General features: G+C 41.3%; 1 protein-coding gene across 1 annotated transcript in view; it reads left to right on the top strand.

The window, feature by feature from the left end:
- Positions 1 to 6,748, top strand: part of LOC114627357 (leukocyte immunoglobulin-like receptor subfamily B member 3) — a 38,049-nt gene extending 31,301 nt beyond the window's left edge. Inside the window, exons 13-22 of the mRNA XM_028775107.1 lie at positions 882 to 1,184; positions 1,406 to 1,702; positions 1,949 to 2,251; positions 3,846 to 3,962; positions 4,274 to 4,349; positions 4,427 to 4,464; positions 4,655 to 4,707; positions 5,172 to 5,264; positions 5,909 to 6,064; positions 6,140 to 6,748. Coding sequence (XP_028630940.1) covers positions 882 to 1,184; positions 1,406 to 1,702; positions 1,949 to 2,251; positions 3,846 to 3,962; positions 4,274 to 4,349; positions 4,427 to 4,464; positions 4,655 to 4,707; positions 5,172 to 5,264; positions 5,909 to 6,064; positions 6,140 to 6,244 — 1,541 coding nt within the window. The 3' untranslated portion in view covers positions 6,245 to 6,748. The remainder of the gene's footprint in view (positions 1 to 881; positions 1,185 to 1,405; positions 1,703 to 1,948; positions 2,252 to 3,845; positions 3,963 to 4,273; positions 4,350 to 4,426; positions 4,465 to 4,654; positions 4,708 to 5,171; positions 5,265 to 5,908; positions 6,065 to 6,139) is intronic.
- The last annotated feature ends 12,306 nt before the right edge of the window (positions 6,749 to 19,054 follow it).

The raw sequence follows: 19,054 nt of genomic DNA, 5'->3' as shown, positions 1-19,054 counted from the left end.
TATATTTATTTATATATATAGATATATATACTCAAGGTCATCCATGACCCATGACCCAGTTCATATTGGGTCCTGTGACCCACAATCAGAGATGGAGGTTCACATGCTATGGCTATTACTTGAATAACTCCCATCTGTGGTCAATGCCAATTAATCAGCTAGAGCTCTTTGTCTCAGGTAAGAAAGTCCTAGCCCTGCATTTGAATGATATCACCACAGAACCAGGATCCCAGGCAAAGACTTGATGTGTGGTAGGTGAGTGATCCTAGGTTTCTGTGCGTATTGTTACAGAATGTGTGATATAGCTGGACCTGTGTGCAAAACCCTAGGTGGATAATAAGAGTCCAGGGAAATGTGGGATCCCTGTGTGTCCTTCTGCTATTGTATATCAGTTTAAATGTGATTTGCAACTGTGACCTCTGTGCAGCAGTCCTGAGATATGTACATCTTCCTCTACTTTGTAGGGTCCTGTCAAAAACTTACCATCTGGGCTCATTCAGGCTCTGTGATCCCCTCAGGGAGTCCTGCAACCTTATGGTGTGTGGGGACCCCAGGAACCTGTAAGAATGTGATACATAAACAGGGAAGCCCAGAACCTGGGACAGAAGGACCCAAATAGAACACAATAAAGCAAATTCCACAATCCCTTCTTTGACAAGCCTGAATGCAAAACCATGCAACTGTTACTCTTACAACTTTATAGGTAGACAGAGTCAAGTCACAACCTGGAGCTGGTGGTGATAGGTGACAATTCAGTAAGCCTCATAATCCTTTTCTTTTTCTCCAGGAAATACTGTTCCAAAGCTGTTCACCCGCAGTCCATCTGCTGAAGGCAGTGAAAACTTTTTTCTCATTTAACAGTGTGCCTCTTCTTTTCCTAGATGTACATCATGGCAAACCTACTCTTTCAGCCTTTCCCAGTCCTATGGTGACCTCAGGAGTTAATGTGACCCTCCAATGTGCCTCCTCAAAAAAATATGATTGGTTCATTCTGACTGGGCAAGATTTGAAGTTCTCCAGGTCCCAGAAGGCACAGTTCATACACACTGAGAAGTCCCAGGCTCTGTTCTCTGACATCTCCATGGCATCTAGCAAGAAGGGACCCTTTAGATGTTACGGATACAATGAAAGTACTCCATATGTGTGGTCAGAGGCCAGTAACCCTCTGGAGATACATGTTTCAGGTGAGGAAATCTTGTCTTTAATTTAACTGTATTTTGATACTACAAAACATTTTGTTATTAGCCTTGCCGCTTCCAGGAGGTTTCTGGGAAATGAGTGGCTGAAGAAAGGTCTTGACTACTAAGGGCCAAAGCATTAAGGGTCATGTCATAGTCACAGCAGTATCAGTGGTGGAATGTATTACAAGATCAGCTGGATGACATGTTATCTCTCATTGTTCCAGGGTTGTCAAGGAAGCCCTCCCTGCTGAACCAGCAAGGCCCTGTCCTGACTCCTGGAGACAACCTGACACTCCAGTGTTCCTCTGAGACAAGTTTTGACAGATTTGCTTTATCCAAAGCGGGTAGAAGTGACCTCACACAGCTCTCTGTTAGTCAGTCACAGACTGGACAATATCATGCCAACTTCACCTTAGGGTCTGTGGATTTCTCTATTGCTGGCCAATATAGATGCTATGGTGCATCCAGATTTTCTTCTGAGTGGTCAGCCCCTAGTGTTCCTCAAGACATCCTGGTCACAGGTGAGAAAAAGTCATGAATTCAGCAGGGAACCAATTTGGCACAGGCTCAGATGGGAGGAGACCTTGGATTGATCATCAAGATGATGATGAAAATCTTAGAGTGAGGTTAATCTTCTCAGGGATCTCAGAGATCTACCTATAGACAATAAAGTGGGTGAGGGATTATCTGTGAATATATAGACTAGCTACTGAAATAGAACCTCATAACTGTGACTGTAGCTCCCCACTCATGTTTCTCTTTTCTAGGACATCCTCATGTCACACCCAATCTGTCAGTGCATCCAGGCACCATTGTGTCCTCGGGAGAGAATGTGACCCTTCTCTGTCAATCATCAATCCCAATGGACACTTTCTTTCTGTTCAAGGATGGTGCTGGCTATCCCTATTTGCATCAAAGATTAAAGTTCCAAGAGCCACAATATGAGGCAGAATTCTTCCTGAGTGCTGTGACCCCAGTCCTTGTGGGTATCTATACATGCTTTGGTTCTCAAAGTTCGTCTCCTTACCTGTTGTCACACCCCAGTGTTCCTGTGGAGATCAAAGTCTCAGGTGAGGTGATTCTGACCTGTCTGAGCTCAGAAGGTAACCCAGGGTTTATGACCAAGGAAGCTTTTGGATGGTATAGGAGTAAGTTTAACATAGAGAGGATCATAAGAAGGTTCGTTATTCAGAGATTAAGAAATAAACTGATGTTTTAAAATTAATGACCACTCTACCTTCTACCCTGGAATCTAGAAGATTCCATGTAGAATGTAGAAGGTTCTGGAGAGGCCACAGTGTAGATATAAGACTAAAAGGGATGAAAATATTCAGGTGACCTTCCACGCATCATCCTCACACTCTATTTGCCACAGTCTTTTGATACTCACAAACCATTCCAACAAAAGTTTTAGATTTTTCTGTCCAAGAAGTTTCTTCCATCCTAGAATGCATGGAAACTCTGTCTCTGTGAGTCTTCATTCCTGTATTAGCTTGGATGGTGATAAATGTGCTGGGTATGGAAGTCAGACTTTACCATCATCCCTAGTAACAGAGAATCTCAGAGGCTAGGCTGCAATACAGGCATGCTGATGAACAGTGATATTGAGAGCAGCACATAAGTGAGAGGTGACAAGTCCCCTGATTGCTTTACTCAACAGTATCAGGTCATGAAATTCCCATGGTGTCTGACCACAGAGGTCTAAGCAAGAACTCTGTTGCTGGGAGAGTATGTGCATCATGCTATTTATGGGGTTGGTGAATTTTCTTCAGGAGAAGTTGACATGGAAAAACCACTCTATTTTGTAGTTTTCAGTTTCTACAAGTTGAAATTTGAGAGCTCTCACAGAGGCAGCAAGTTACTGTTATTGCTCATATTATCTGTGTCATCTACTTACAGAGAAAGGCTCTAGAACCCGCTTCTGCAATAATCCTATCCTGTTTGCTGCTGGGATGGTGACTGTGTAGGGGTGTGGTAGAAAGCTAGGGAAGCGAATCAAGGACCCATCCTTTCAAGTTTATAAAGTTTAGCTTTAGTGTAGGGAACGAGATAGGAGACAAGATACCTCGAGATTAATCCTCAACAACATACCTTTCTTCTAGGTGACCTGGAACAGATAAACTGACTGCAAGTGTTGGGATATAGTTTCATGTTGCATGGCTTTCAGACTGAGAGATAGTTAACATAAATACACAGCATGGCCATTCACACAGTAGATCCTCCTTTAAAAATGTTTTTATTTATTCTTCTCTTATATGATACATTTTGATGCAGTTTTCCCTTCCTGAACTCTTCCCAGATGCCCCAACTTTGGATCTCCCCCAGTTATACTTTCCCACACATATCCATCAGAAAAGAGCAGTCAGTCCACATAGGACCATCAGTTGAACAACATGATACAATAAGACCAGGCACAAATTCTCACATCAGGGTTAGTTGATCCAACACAGTAGGAAAAATAGGTTTCTAAGAACAGTCAAAGGATTCAGAGACAACCCCATTCACCAGTCAGGAGTCCCCTTTCCACAAACACTAAACAAACAACCATAGTGTATATGCAGAGGACCTAGTCTTGAATAATGCAGGTTCTGTGATGGCCTCTTTAGTCTCACGTAGTAGGTTCTTTTCCACAGCCTGTCACTCATGATATCACTTGTGTCCTAGGACTGGCAAGGTACCAGAAGTCTTTCATATGGGTCTCCGTGGTCTTCCTCCTACTGCTCTTTGTCCTCACCCTCTTTTTCCTAAGACTCTGGCACCAGAAGAAGCACAAGAAAGGAGGTGAGCAGGATGTGGGAGGCCTGGGTCTCAGTGGACAGTGGGTCTCACTGTGGGACTTCCAAGTAGGGGTTCAGGACACCAGCCCAAGGGAAAGTGCAGCCTGGGGCAGATAAGTTTAGAAACATTTCTGCAGAATCTCAGATCAGAGGATGTAATCCAAAAACCTGTGCAATGTCAGGTATTGTATCAGCCTTTCTATCTCTTAGAATATTTGAACACATATGTAATTAAATTTAAATGTCCCTTTCTTCAGAGATTTTGTATAGTAAGGAGGCACCACCTCCAGGCTGAGGCTCTTTCCTCTTTTGCAGTACAGACAAAGACTGACTTACAACATCCTGAAGGAGCTGCAGAGCCAATAAACCTGGTTGGACACCTGCAGAAGAGGTAAAAACTCATGCCCAACAACCTAGACACCACATCCCTGACCCATCACTGTCACTTGACACCTCTTGTCTCTTCAGTTCCAGCCTAACTCCTGCCATCCAGGAAGAAATCTTGTGTGAGAAAATAGGGCCTGGGAGGGAGATGTCTGAGGTCTCAGCTTCACAGTGCTGGTGAAGTATCAGGAACTATGAATTCTCACTATGTACCATTACCCTCATGACCTCTTCTATTTTCAATCAGAAAAAGTGAATGGATCTGGTCCTGGGAATCTGCATGGGAAAAACATGTGTGTTTTGTTATTACAGATGCTACTGTGAAGGTCACAAGGCCTGCAGACAGTGTGGAGCTAGACATACTGGTGAGATTCTTGTTTATTCACATCACTAAGAATTTATGACCTGGAATACCACAGGAAGAACCTCTGTCCTCCCTTCTTTCAACCACCAGTATGTTCCAAAGTTGGCTCCTTGTTTCTGGAAACTCTTGTTTTCAGTAATTTCATTCTTGCTTTGTTTATTTGTGACTCTTATTTTCTGACTCCTCAGTATCTGTCTGGTTACTAGCATGCTTTATGGGACTCAGAAGACAATATGAGGGTCTGAAGCTGTAGTTCAATGGTAAAGTGATTTGATTAAATTGGATGTATAAGGCGTTGGTTTTAACCTCTTAGAATAAAACTACCAAGTAAATGAACAAAAAACATTAATAAATGAGAACCATGCTCCTGAGAATGTGTATGCACATGTATGTAAGCACAGGCAGAGGACAGAAGTCAACATTTAATATTTTCTTCTATTTTTTCCACCTTATCTTCTGAAACAGGGTCTATCAGAGACCCTACAGTTAATTACCTGGGGAATTGATGCCACTGAGTTCTGGATGTCTGTCTCTATCCCACAAGCAGTTGGATCCCAGGCATGTGCTTTATTGCTTAGACTTTTTTAAAAACATGGGCACTGGACATCAATCTTGAGTTAATGTTTCCATAGCAATCACTATGCTCATCTCCCCAGTTCCTGGATCTTGCTATTGACTACACCCAAAGCAAAAAAATACTCTCTACTCTCTGGGACAAGATTGGGATGAAGATGATATATAGACCAACCCAGAGAGTGAGCAGCACAAAGTGTGTTAAGGAAATGAATTAGAGGATGTGGGTTGAGGTTGTGTGAGATACAGATGGTCAGTGTGAATTTAAAGGGAACTTGAAAGAAGCCTTCTGAGGAAAAGCCTAAAAGACTCATACAAACCTGTGATGAACTGGCATATCTAGGTTCAGGACATGATAGGTCCAAGTGTCCTAAGGTCAAGGATGTTCTCTTTTCAAAATTTGGAGGCACTAGAGAGGAGGTCAACGTATCTGGATCATATGTCAGAAATGCAGAAAATAAACAGACAGGTGTTATAAGTACTGAGGAAGCCACAAAAGACCCAATCAACAATGGCTTATTTTGATATAAATGTCTAAAGTACCACTCTCTCTCCCTGTTTAAGTACTGGTGAAGAATCATTGGGGAACTAAAATCTACTCATTTTGTTTCTTTCTGTCTGTGCTGCAGAGCCAACATGAGGATGACATGTCCATACACTTGTATGCCCAGGTGAAACCTGCTAGACTCAGAAGGGCACAGACCACCTCTTCTTCCCTGTTGCCAAAGGAGTTACATGACTCAAAACACAGACATATAAACAGAGATCAAGTCATAGATGAGCAGGTGGGTCTTGATTTCTCCAGACCCCCAGGTTCCCAGTAGCCAACACAACCCTTCTTCTACTCTTTTCTACTTCAGGCTGATACATCCCAGAATCCTCATGCTGTGACCTATGCCCAGCTACACTTCATGACACCAGTACAGGCAAGCGTCCCTCTTTCCAAGAAGAAAATGCTGAGCTGAGACACTTCTCTGATGTCTACCAGTCCAGGGAAATCTAGAATCTACATTCTGTGGGCGAAAGAGGACTCAGCCATGTCAGAAAATAAAATCTGCCTCAGGTGCACTGTTATTGTGCAAACGTAACTGATGTCTAGAGTATTCTGAGTTCTTTAGGGACTCACTCAGTTCTGTAGACTGAGATAATTAATATGCCTGCCTCTTACAAATATAGTCAATGCTTTGTCAGTAACTGATACATAAAATGAGGAAAGAAGGAAGTTTTTGTTTTGTGTTTTCTGTTTTGTTTTTATATTTTTTCAGATTATTGTATAATTACATTTTCTTCTTCCTTTCCTTCATCTAAATATGCTCAAAGACTCTTGTCCACTCTCTTTCACATTTGTGATCTTTTTTCATTAATTCTTATCACATGTACATATGAATATGTGTATACAAAGTTGCAAAACCTTTTAATCTTAATATATGCTTTTTGTCAATTATATCTCAATAGAGCTGAAAATCGAATGATGAAGTAACCATAATTATTGTGTCATGAATCTGATGAATGCAGAACTGATCTGAACTAGTCCTGGACACTGAGAGATTGAGTGAGAGGGCCTGGGATAAGAAATAAGAAGATAAAAAGCAATAGTTAGATGAAGAAGTCTTGCATAAGTTCATGCCTTAGGACAAGCAAATTAATTGAGAAATATACTATCCTATTTGAGTCCCCTCTCCAGCAAATGTAACATAGACTACTCCAGTATTAGACTGGACTACAAGTCTGATCCTGGAAAAGGGCACAGAACTAAACTTCCATTTGTCCTTTCATCTCTGAAAATTCTCTTAGAAAGACCTCTCTGAAGGTCTTGGGTTGATTTGTCTTTATAAATAGAACCATGAACTCACTGATAAGTGGATAACAGCCAAAAAATTCAGAATAGCCATGAAACTATTCACAGACTCTAGGAAATGTAACAGGAGGGAAAGCCCAAGTGTGGATATCTGAAACCTACTTAGAAGGGGAACAAAATATTCATGGGAAATAGAGAGAGGGAGGAAACGGAGTGGGAGAGAGGACAGGGAAGGGGAATGGGAAATAGAAAAAGAGGGGCAGGATTGGGTATGGGGAGAGACAGCAGGAACATGCAGAGGGCCAGGAGAATACATCAAAATATGCAGTAGTGAGGGGTAGGTAGTAGGGGCAATCTCTAGAAAATCTCAGAGACTTGGGATGTGAGAGGCTACCAGGCTTCAACTATGATGACATTAGCTGAAATGCCCAACAGTGGGGAAATTGAACTGGAAGAGATCACTTCGAGTAGATAGACATAGCCTCCAGTTTTGGCAGGGGAGGAAGCACAAAACCATCTTCAAAATTTTTAATGCAGAATTATCCCCAACTAAAAGAAAGGCAGGGTCAAAAATGGAGCAGAGATCTCCCCTTCCACCTATGCCCAGCAAGGCCATCCTCCCCTACATATACAGCTGGAGCCATGAGCTCCTCCTTACATGGTCCCAGGCTGGTGGTTTAGACCCTGGGAGCTCTGGTTGGTATTGTTGCTCTCCTCATGGGGTCGCAAACCCTTTCATCTTCTTCAGTCTTCTTTCTAACTCCTCCATTGGGAACTCCTTGGTCAGTTCAATGGTTAGCTGTAAGCATCTGCCTCTTTATATGTCAGACTCTGGCAGACCTCTAAGGAGACAGCTACATCAGGCTCCTGTAAGCATGCACTTCCTGGCAGTCACATCAGCGTCTCCCTTTGGTGACTGCACATGGGATGGATATCCATGTGGAATGGTCTCCAGACTGCCAAAGGTAACTTTGGTTGCTGTTGCTTATGTTCTTGCATTTGCCTTTCGCCATCTGGTTAACTCTAGTGCTATCTGCACTCACTGTCTCTAACTGGAGACTGTCTTTCCAGTTATCTTGCTTGTGTCATAACTGCTCAGAGTCCAGAGGTCTCTGTGATCCTGAGCTCCTGGGTTGAAGAGATCCTGGGACTCAGGCTTTATCTGGGATCCTGAAATCCTGCTGCTCCAAGTGCAGTGGTTCTTCCACTGCTCTGAGTGCTGGGGTTCCACTACTGCTTTAAGATGGCTCAGGATATGGTGTCTTCACAGGAGCAGACCCTCTAGGTGTCTGCCCCAGCCAAAAGGACCAATCAAGGGGTTGAAGGGGAGTGGTATTCTGATGGGGCAGGGTTTGGATGGGTTGCAGCTCTGGGGCTTAGGGTTGTGGGGGAGGGTTCTTACCAGCTACTCTAGGAAGGTCCAGGATAAGGTGTCTTCACAGAGCAGACCAGCAAGGTGTCAGCTGCTCTAGGAAGGTTCAGGATAAGATGTCTTCTCGGGAGCAGACCAGCCGGGTGTCTGCCCCAGCCAAAAGCAAAGCTTTTTAATTTTATGGGATTCCATTTGTCAGTAGTTGATCTGAGAGCCTGTGCCATTGTTTTTGGTTCAGGGAATTTTTCCCTTTCCCCTGTGCTGATGTCTTCTAGAATCTTTTCCACTTTCTCTTCTATTAGATTCAGTGTGTCTGTTCTCTCTCTCTCTCTCTCTCTCTCTCTCTCTCTCTCTCTCTCTCTCTCTCTCTCTGTTTCTTTCTTTTTTGGTGGAGGTCCTTGATCCACTTGGACTTGAGCTTTGTACAAAGAAATAAGAAAGGATTAATTTGCATTCTTTTACTTACTTGCCACCACTTGAACCAATATTTGTTGAGTATGCTGTATTTTAATCTCTGGGTGGTTTTGGCTTCTTTGTCAAAGACCAGATGACCATAGGTGTGTCGGTTTATTTGTGGGTCTTCAATTCTATTTGATTGATCTACTTGTCTGTCTCTCTATAAATGCCATGTAGTTTTTAATCACTATGCCTCTGTCAGGGATGGTGATTCCCCCAGAAATTCTCCTATTGTTGAGAATAGTGTTCACTATACTGAGTATTTTGTTATTCCAGATGAATTTGTGAACCTTTTTTTTTCTATCTCTGTGAAGAATTGTGTTAGAATTTTAACAGGGATTGTATTGAATCTGTAGATATTGTTTGGCATGATGGCCTTTTCTATTACATCAATCCTGCCAATCCATGAGCATGGGAATTTTTCCATTTTCTGAGGTCTTCTTCCATTTTTTTTTTTTTCAGAGACTTGGAGTTCTTTCCTTACAAGAAGGTTCTTGTCATATTTTCTGTCTATAAGAAAGTTGTGTAGATCTTTCACTTGCTGGGTTAGAGTCACACCAAGGTATTTATATTATTTATCACTATTGTGAAGAGTGTCATTTCCATAATTTCTTTCTCAGCCCATTTATCCTTTGAGTGGAGGAAGGCTAATGATTTTTTGAGTAAATTTTATATCCAGACACTTTACTGAAGTTGTTTATCAGGTGTAAAATTTCTCTAGTGGAATTTTTGGTGCCACCTAATTATACTATCGTATCATCTGCAAATAGTGATATCTTGACTTCTGCTCCAATTTTTGTCTAATGACTCTGGCCAGAATCTCAACTATTATATTGAATAGATAGGGGAAGAGTGGGCAGCCTTATCTAGTCCCTGATTTTAGTGGGATTGCTTCAAGTTTCTCTCTAGTTTGATGTTGGCTACTGATTTTTTTTTTGTATATTGCTTTTCCTATGTTAAGGTACTGGCCTCTAATTCCTGATATTTTGAAGACTTTTAACCGAAGAGGTGTTGTATTTTGTCAAAGGCTTTATCAGATCTAATGAGGTGTTCATGTGTTTCTCTCTTTGTGTTCATTTGTATAGTGGATTATGTTGATGAATTTCCACATATTTTACCATCCCTGCATCCCTGGGTTGAAGTCTACTTGATCATCATGAATGATTTTTTTTTGATGTATTGTTGGATTTGGTTTGCTAGTATATTTTTGAATATTTTTGCATTGATATTCATAAGGGACATTGGTCTAAAGGTCTCTCTTTTTTGGGTCTTTGTGTGTTTTAGGCATCAGTGTCAGCGCAACTGTGGATTCATACAATGAATTAGGTAGTGTTCCTTCTGTTTCTATTTTGTGTAATAGTTTGAGAAGTACTGGTATTAGGTATTCTTGAATGTCTGATAGAATTCTGCACTAAAACCATCTGATCCAGTGATTTTTTTATTGGTTGGAGACTTTCAGAGATTGCTTCTATTTTTTAAGGACTATGGGACTGTTTTAAGGATTATGGGACTGTTTAGATGGTTTATCTGATTTGATACCTGGTATCTGTCTAGAAAATCATCCATTTCATCTAGAGTTTCCATTTTTGTTGAGTATATATTTTTGTTATAGGATCTGATGATTTTTTTTTTAATTTCCTCAGTTTCAATTATGTCTCCCTTTTCATTTCTGATTTTGTTAATTTGTATACCATCTTTGTGCCCTCTAGTTAGTTTGCCTAAGGTTTATCTATATTGTTGATTTTCTCAAAGAACCAGCTCCTAGTATTGTTGGCTCTTTGTGTAGTTCTCTTTGTTTCTACTTGGTTGATTTTAGCCCTGAGTTTGATTATTTCCTGCCTTCTACTCTTCTTGGGTGGATTTGCTTCATTTTGTTCTAGAGCTTTCTGATGTGTTGTTAAGCTGCCAGTGTATGCTCTTTCCAAGTTTTTTATGGAAGCACTCAGCGCTATGAGTTTTCCTCTTAGTATGCTTTCATTGTGTCCCATAAGTTTGGGTATGTTGTGACTTTATTTTTGTTAGATTCTAAAATGTCTTTAATTTCTTTCTTTATTTCTTCCCTGACCAAGTTATCATTAGTAGAGAGTTGTTCAGCTTCCAAGGGTATGTGGCCTTTCTGTTGCTTTTGTTGTTATTGAAGATCAGCTTTAGTGCATGGTTATCTTATAGGATGCACTAGATTATTTCAAACTACCTGTTTCAGTTGAAACTTGTTTGTTTGTTTGTTTGTTTGTTTGTTTTTGGTCTGATTATATGGTCAGTTTCCGAGAAGGCTCCATGAGGTGGTGAGAAGAAGGCATATTCTTTTGTTTTAGGGTGAAATGTTCTGTAGATCACTGTTAAATCCACTTGGTTCATAACTTCTGTTAGTTTCACTATATCTCTGTTTAGTTTCTGTTTCTATGATCTGTCCATTGGTGGGAGTGGGGTCTTGAAGTCTCCCATTATATTGTGTGAGATTCAATGTGTGCTTTGAACTTTGGTAAGGTTTCTTTTACACATGTGGGTAGCTTTGAATTTATGGCATAGATGTTCAGAACTGAGAGTTCATCTAGGTAGGTTTTTTCTTTGATGAGTATGAAGTATCCTTCCTCATCTTTTTTGATAACTTTTGGTTGAAAGTCAATTTTATTTGATATTAAAATGGCTTCGGGGTCAGGAGGTGGTGGCTCACGCCTTTAATCCCAGCACTTGGGAGGCAGAGGCAGGCGGATCTCTGAGTTAGAGGCCAGCCTGGTCTACAGAGTGAGTTCCAGGACAGCCTGGGCTCTAAGAGAAACCCTGTCTCGAAACCCCCCCCAAAAAAATGGCTTCTACAATTTGATTTTTGGAAACATTTGCTTAGAAAAGTTTTCCAGGGGACTCCCGGTTTGGGCCCGAGCATAGAGCAGGTCACAGGCGGCAGCTCTGTACCCAACCCCAGAAAACCGAGAGAAACAGGGACTCCCAGGAGCTTGAACTCATGCAGCATCCCAGGTAAGGAAAAAGCAGCACTCACCCCAAACAGGGAGCAACCAGGACCCACTGGGACCCAGGAATTCGCTCCTGGCCCGGAGCGGGCTCCATCCAGTCTGGGCCCGAACACTTGCGGATTCCGGGAGGCAGCTCTGCACCCAATCTCGCAGAATCCAGAGGAAGCAGGAAGCGGGGCTCACAGGACCTCTGTGCCAAGCAGGGTCTTGGGCTAGGAGGTGGCAGTGATTGCCCCCAAACAGGGAGCGGCTAGGACCCACTGGGACCCAGGAGTTCACTCCAGGCCCAGAGCGTGGGTTCCTTCCGGTCTGTGCCGGAGCAGATCCCGAGAGTCAGCTCTGCACCCAGTCTCACAGATCCTAAAGGTAGCTGGGCTCTCGGTGGCTCAAGCAGTTTCTTAGGCTAGGAGGTGGCAGTGCTCGCCCCCAATCAGGGAGCAACTGGGACCCACTGGGACCCACTGGGACGCACTAGGACCCAGGAATCTGCTCCTGACCCGGAGCCCCGGCCCCTTCCGGTTTCCACCTGAGCACCGAGCACATCTTGGGCCTCAGCTCTAACTCAAGCAGCAAAACCCATCCCAAACAGTTCTGACACAACCTAGATAATAGGAAAGACAGGCCCCACTCAGAGACAGCACTGATAGCACAAAGGTGATCCAGATGGCAAAAGGCAAGCACAAGAACACAAGCACCAGCAACCCAAGGTACTTGCCATTATCAGAACCTAGTTCTCCCACATTAGAAAGTCCTGAACTCCCCATATCACCAGGAAAACAAGAACCAGATCTAAAATCACTTCTAATGATGATGCTAGAGGACTACAAGAAGGAAGTAAATAACACTATCAAAAAACTTGAGGAGAACACAGGAAAACAGGATGAAGTCCTTAAAGAAACACAAAAATCCTTTAAAGAATTACAAGAAAACACAAACAAACAGATGAAGGAATTGAACAAAACCATCCAGGACATAAAAATGGAAGTGGAAACAATAAAGAAATCACAAAGGGAGACTACCCTGGAGATAGAAAACCTAAAAAAGAAATCAGGAGTCATAGACACAAGCATCACCAACAGAATACAAGAGATAGAAGAAAGAATCTCAGGTGCAGAAGATACCTTAGAAAATATTGACACAACTATCAAAGAAAATGCAAAATGCAAAAAGTTGTTATCTCAAAATATCCAGGAAATCCAGGACGCAATGAGAAGACCAAACCTAAGGATAATAGGTATAGATGAGAGTGAAGATTCCCAACTTAAAGGGCCGGTAAATATCTTCAACAAAATTATTGAGGAAAACTTCCCTAACCTAAGGAATGAGATGCCCATAATCACACAAGAAGCCTACAGAACGCCAAACAGACTAGATCAAAAAAGAAATACCTCCCGTCACATAATAATCAAGACACAAAATGCACAAAACAAAGAAAGAATTTTAAAAGCAGTAAGGGAAAAAGGCCAAATAAGATATAAAGACAAACCTATCAGAATTACACCTGACTTCTCACCAAATACTATAAAAGCCAGAAGATCCTGTACAAATATCATACAAACCCTAAGAGAACATAAATGCTAGCCCAAGCTACTTTACCCAGCAAAACTCTCAATTACCATAGATGGAGAAACTAAGATATTCCATGACAAAACTGAATTTACACAGTATCTTCCCACAAATCCAGCTTTACAAAGGATAATAGCAGGAAAGCTCCAATACAAGGAGGGCAATCATACCCTAGAAAGAGCAAGAAAATAATCCTTTTCCATCAAACCCAAAAGAAGATAACCACACAAACGATGTCTCCACTATTAGCAAAAATGACAGGAAGCAACAACACCCTCTCCTTAATATCTCTTAACATCAATGGACTCAATTCCCCAATAAAAAGGCATAGGCTAATGAACTGGATACGCAAACAGGACCCAGCTTTTTGCTGCTTACAGGAAACCCACCTCAGTGACAAAGACAGACACTACCTTAGAGTAAAAGGTTGGAAAACAATTTTTCAAGCAAATGGTCCTAAGAAACAAGCGGGAGTAGCCATTCTAATATCGAATAAAATCGACTTTCAACTTAAAACTATCAAAAAGGATAAGGAAGGGCATTTCATACTTGTCAAAGGAAAAGTCAACCAACATGAACTCTCAATTCTGAATATATATGCGCCAAATACAAGAGCGTCGACTTTCATAAAAGAAACCTTACTAAAGCTCAAAACACACATTGCACCTCACATAATAATAGTGGGAGACTTCAACACCCCACTCTCAGCAATGGATAAATCTTGGAAACAGAAACTAAATAGAGATACAGTAAAACTAACAGAAGTTATGAACCAAATGGACTTAACAGATATCTATAGAACATTTCACCCTAAAGCAAAAGAATATACCTTTTTCTCAGCACCTCATGGTACCTTCTCCAAAATAGACCATATAATTGGGCACAAGACAGGCCTCAACAGATATAAGAAAATTGAAATAATTCCCTGAATCCTATCAGATCACCATGGTCTAAGGCTGGTCTTCAAAAATGACAAAGAGAATGGAAAGCCCACATTCACATGGAAACTGAACAACACCCTACTCCTTGATAATCAGGTAAGGGAAGAAATAAAGAAAGAAATTAAAAACTTTTTAGAATTTAATGAAAATGATGACACATCATGCCAAAATCTCTGGGATGCAATGAAAGCAGTGCTAAGAGGAAAATTCATAGCTCTAAGTGCCTACAAAAAGAAACTGGAGGGAGCATACACTAACAGCTTGACAGAGCACCTGAAAGACCTAGAACAAAAAGAAGCTAATACACCCAAGAGGAGTAGACGGCAGGAAATAATCAAACTCAGGGCTGAAATCAACCAAATAGAAACAAAAAGAACTATCCAAAGAATCAATAAAACCAGGAGCTGGTTCTTTGAGAAAATCAACAAGATAGATAAACCCTTAGCTAGACTAATCAGAGGGCAGAGAGACAGTATCCAAATTAATAAAATGAGAACTGAAAAGGGTGACATAACAACAGAAACTGAGGAAATTAAAAAAATCATCAGATCCTACTACATATATTCAACAAAATTGGAAAATTTGGATGAAATGGACAATTTCCTAGACAAATACCAGTTACCAATGTTAAATCAGGACCAGATAAACCATCCAAACAGTCCCATAACCCCAAAAGAAATAGAGGCAGTCATTAAAAGTCTCTCTACAAAGAAAAGCCCGGGACCAGACGGTTTTAGTGCAGAATTCTATATCAGACCTTCAAGGAAGACCTAATTCCAATTCTTTTCAAACTATTCCACAAAATAGAAACAGAAGGTACACTACCCAACTCATTCTTTGAAGCCACAATTACACTCATACCTAAGCCAAACAAAGACCCAACAAAGAAAGAGAACTTCAGGCCAATCTACCTTATGAACATTGATGCAAAATTACTCAATAAAATTCTAGCGAACCGAATCCAAGAACACATCAAAACAATTATCCATCACGATCAAGTAGGCTTTATTCCAGGAATGCAGGGTTGGTTCAATATTCGGAAATCCATCAATGTAATCCATTATATAAACAAACTCAAAGAAAAAAACCACATGATCATCTCACTAGATGCTGAGAAAGCATTTGACAAAATTCAACACCCCTTCATGATAAAAGTCTTGGAAAGGTCAGGAATTCAAGGTCCATACCTAAACATAGTAAAAGCAATATACAGCAAACCAGTAGCCAGCATTAAACTAAATGGAGAGAAACTTGAAGCAATCCCACTAAGATCAGGGACTAGGCAAGGCTGCCCATTCTCCCCCTACTTATTTAATATAGTATTGGAAGTCCTAGCCAGAGCAATTAGGCAACACAAGGAGGTCAAAGGGATACAAATTGGAAAGGAAGAAGTCAAAATCTCACTATTTGCAGATGATATGATAGTATACTTAAGTGACCCCAAAACTTCCACCAGAGAACTCCTAAACCTGATAAACAACTTTAGCAAAGTGGCTGGATATAAAATTAACTCAAGTAAATCAGTAGCCTTCCTCTACTCAAAAGATAAACTGGCTGAGAAAGAAATTATGGAAATGACACCCTTCAAAATAGTCACAGATAATATAAAATACCTTGGTGCGAACCTAACCAAGCAAGTAAAAGACCTGTATGACAAGAACTTCATTCCCCTGAAGAAAGAAATCGAAGCAGATCTCAGAAGATGGAAAGATCTCCCATGCTCATGGATTGGAAGGATTAATACAGTAAAAATGGCTATTTTGCCAAAAGCCATCTACAGATTTAATGCAATCCCCATCAAAAGTCCCACTCAATTCTTCTCAGAGATAGAAAGAGCAATCTTAAAATTTATTTGAAATAACAAAAAACCCAGGAGTGCGAAAACTACTCTCAGCAATAAAAGAACTTCTGGAGGTATCACCATCCCTGACTTCAAGCTGTACTACAAAGCGATAGTGATAAAAACTGCATGGTATTGGAACAGAGACAGGCAGGAGGATCAGTGGAATAGAATAGAAGACCCAGAAATGAACCCCCATACCTATGGTCACTTGATCTTTGACAAAGGGGCTAAAACCATCGAATGGAAAAAAGATAGCATTTTCAACAAATGGTGCTGGTCCAACTGGTGGTCAGCATGTAGAAAAAAGCAAATTGATCCATACTTATCTCCTTGTACAAAGCTCAATTCCAAGTGGATTAAGGACCTCCACCTAAAACCAGCCACACTGAAACTAATAGAAGAGAAACTGGGAAAAAGCCTGGAACACATAGGCACAGGGAAAAAGTTCCTGAACAGAACACCAATGGCCCGTGCTCTAAGACCAAAAATTGACAAATGGGACCTCATAAAGCTGCAAAGCTTCTGTAAAGCAAAGGACACAGTCAATAGGACAGAGTGGCAACCAACAGATTGGGAAAAGATCTTCACCAACCCTACATCTGATAAAGGGCTTATATCCAAGGTATAAAAGAACTGAAGAAATTAGACTCTAGACAATCAAAGAACCATATTAAAAATGGAGCACAGAGCTGAATAAAGAATTCTCAACTGAGGAAGCTCGAATGGTTGAGAAGCACCTAAAGAAGTGTTCAGCATCACTAGTCATCAGGGAAATGCAAGTGAAAACAACACTGAGATTCCACCTCACACCAGTCAGAATGGCTAAGATCAAAAACACAGGTGACAGCACATGTTGGCGAGGATGTGGAGAAAGAGGAGCACTCCTCCACTGTTGGTGGGATTGTAAACTGGTACAACCACTATGGAAGGCAGTCTGGCGGTATCTCAGAAAATTGAACATAGTGTTACCTGGGGACCCAGCTATACCACTCCTGGGCATATACCCAAAAGACGTTTCAACATACAACAGGGACACATGCTCCACCATGTTCATAGCAGCCTTATTTATAATAGCCAGAAGTTGGAAAGAACCCAGATGCCCTTCGACAGAAGAATGGATGCAGAAAATGTGGTACATTTATACAATGGAGTACTACTCAGCTATTAAAAACAATCAGTTCACAAAATTCCTAGGCAAATGGATGGAGCTGGAAAATATCATCTTGAGTGAGATGACCCAATCTCAAAAGAACATACATGGTATGCACTCACTGATAAGTGGATATTAGCCCAAAAGCTCACAATTTCTAAGAATCTACATATAGACCACATAAAACTCACATAGAAGAAGGAAGACCAAAGTATGAATGCATTGGTCCTTTCTAGAAGGAGTATCAAAAGTTTCAACCAGAACTCCCAAAGTCTAAACTGCCAGCCAGAGAGCACAAAGGGAGGGACTCATGCACCTGTATAGGGAATTGAGGGTGACCTTGTTAGACTTCAGTGAAAGTGGAGGGCCAAGGTCCCCAAAAGTTTGGATCCCCTACTGTGTGGGAATTCGAGAGCAGGGAGATGGGACTGGGAGGATGTTTGGAGGACACCATCACAAAAATTAGGAGGAGGGGGTATGGGATAAGGGATTTTGGGGGAGAATGAGAAAGGAGATAACATTGAAAGGTAAATACATATAATATCCAATAAAAAACCCACACAGATAAAGGATTTTTAAAAAAGGGAGTTTACTTATTTTAAATTAATTTCAAATTTTCTAGGAGTTGCAAATTGGCTAAGATCCTATTTTAAGCTCTCCACAAAGAATTTAAATCTCTGTTCAATATTCTCAAGAGAGAGGTAAACCCTAACTTCCTCAACAGTTAATTGACAAAAGAGAGGTAATCTCACAAAAAGTAGAAAAAGCTATTTCTAATCGATATATCACATAGTCTGATTAATTGTCAGTGGTGCTATAAAAGTCCTTTGACAAAAGATTATTAATATAGATTTATATATCCTTAAATAAGGTCTTCATGACCCTCTGAGTGTGGAAGGAGCAACTGTTGGTGCTTCTGCCCTGATTTTACAAGAACTCTGAAAAATTGGCTTTAAAAACAAAAGAGGGGGAACGGTACCCCCTCAGAAGGAGTCCCCCTGAAATACTCTCCATCATGCTTTGTTCACTTTTCTCTCTCTAAAGCTGAAAGCTCATGGCAAATCTCTTGCTGACCATGTTGGTGACCTTGGGCACCACCAAGACCAACAAAACTTTGCCACAGATATGGGGAAGGACCCTCATACCCATAAAGGGAATGCCCCAGACCCAGTTCCCTTATGGAGCCGAGGACTGATATGCCTGTCCAATTCCACAGAAGGCACAGCTAACCAGCTACCACAAATATTAATGAAAAAAATAGATACTCTCACAAAGCCAGGCTCAACCATAAATACGATGAATAACAATTTACATCCAGGGAAGAGAAATCTCCCTGAGAATCCCCTTCTTTTTTCTTTCCAGGTAAAAATGAAACACCCGTGATGCCTGCTGTCAGTAGTTCTAATCCAGATGGGCCAGAAGCCAGGATCCTCACCCTTACCCTCACCCCCTACCTTTTCCCACCTGCACAAGGTCCCCTGAAGCTTGGCAACTGCAAGACCCTGCTTGGCAACTGCAGATAGACTCAAAGCAGTGTACCATATCTTCTGAAGAATAGCAGGGAGACCATAACTCAAGCAGTGTACCATATCTTCTGAAGAATAGCAGGTTGCAGTCCTCCTCGCCCCCACGAATAACTAGGACCCGCCAGTCGGGTCAAGTGGCACCCAGACGTGG

The sequence above is a fragment of the Grammomys surdaster genome, unplaced genomic scaffold (assembly GCF_004785775.1).
Source record: "Grammomys surdaster isolate TR1022 unplaced genomic scaffold, NIH_TR_1.0 252, whole genome shotgun sequence".
Taxonomy (NCBI): Eukaryota; Metazoa; Chordata; class Mammalia; order Rodentia; family Muridae; genus Grammomys; species Grammomys surdaster.
Note: the sequence above shows the minus strand (reverse complement) of the source record. Positions and strands in the feature narration are given on the sequence as shown.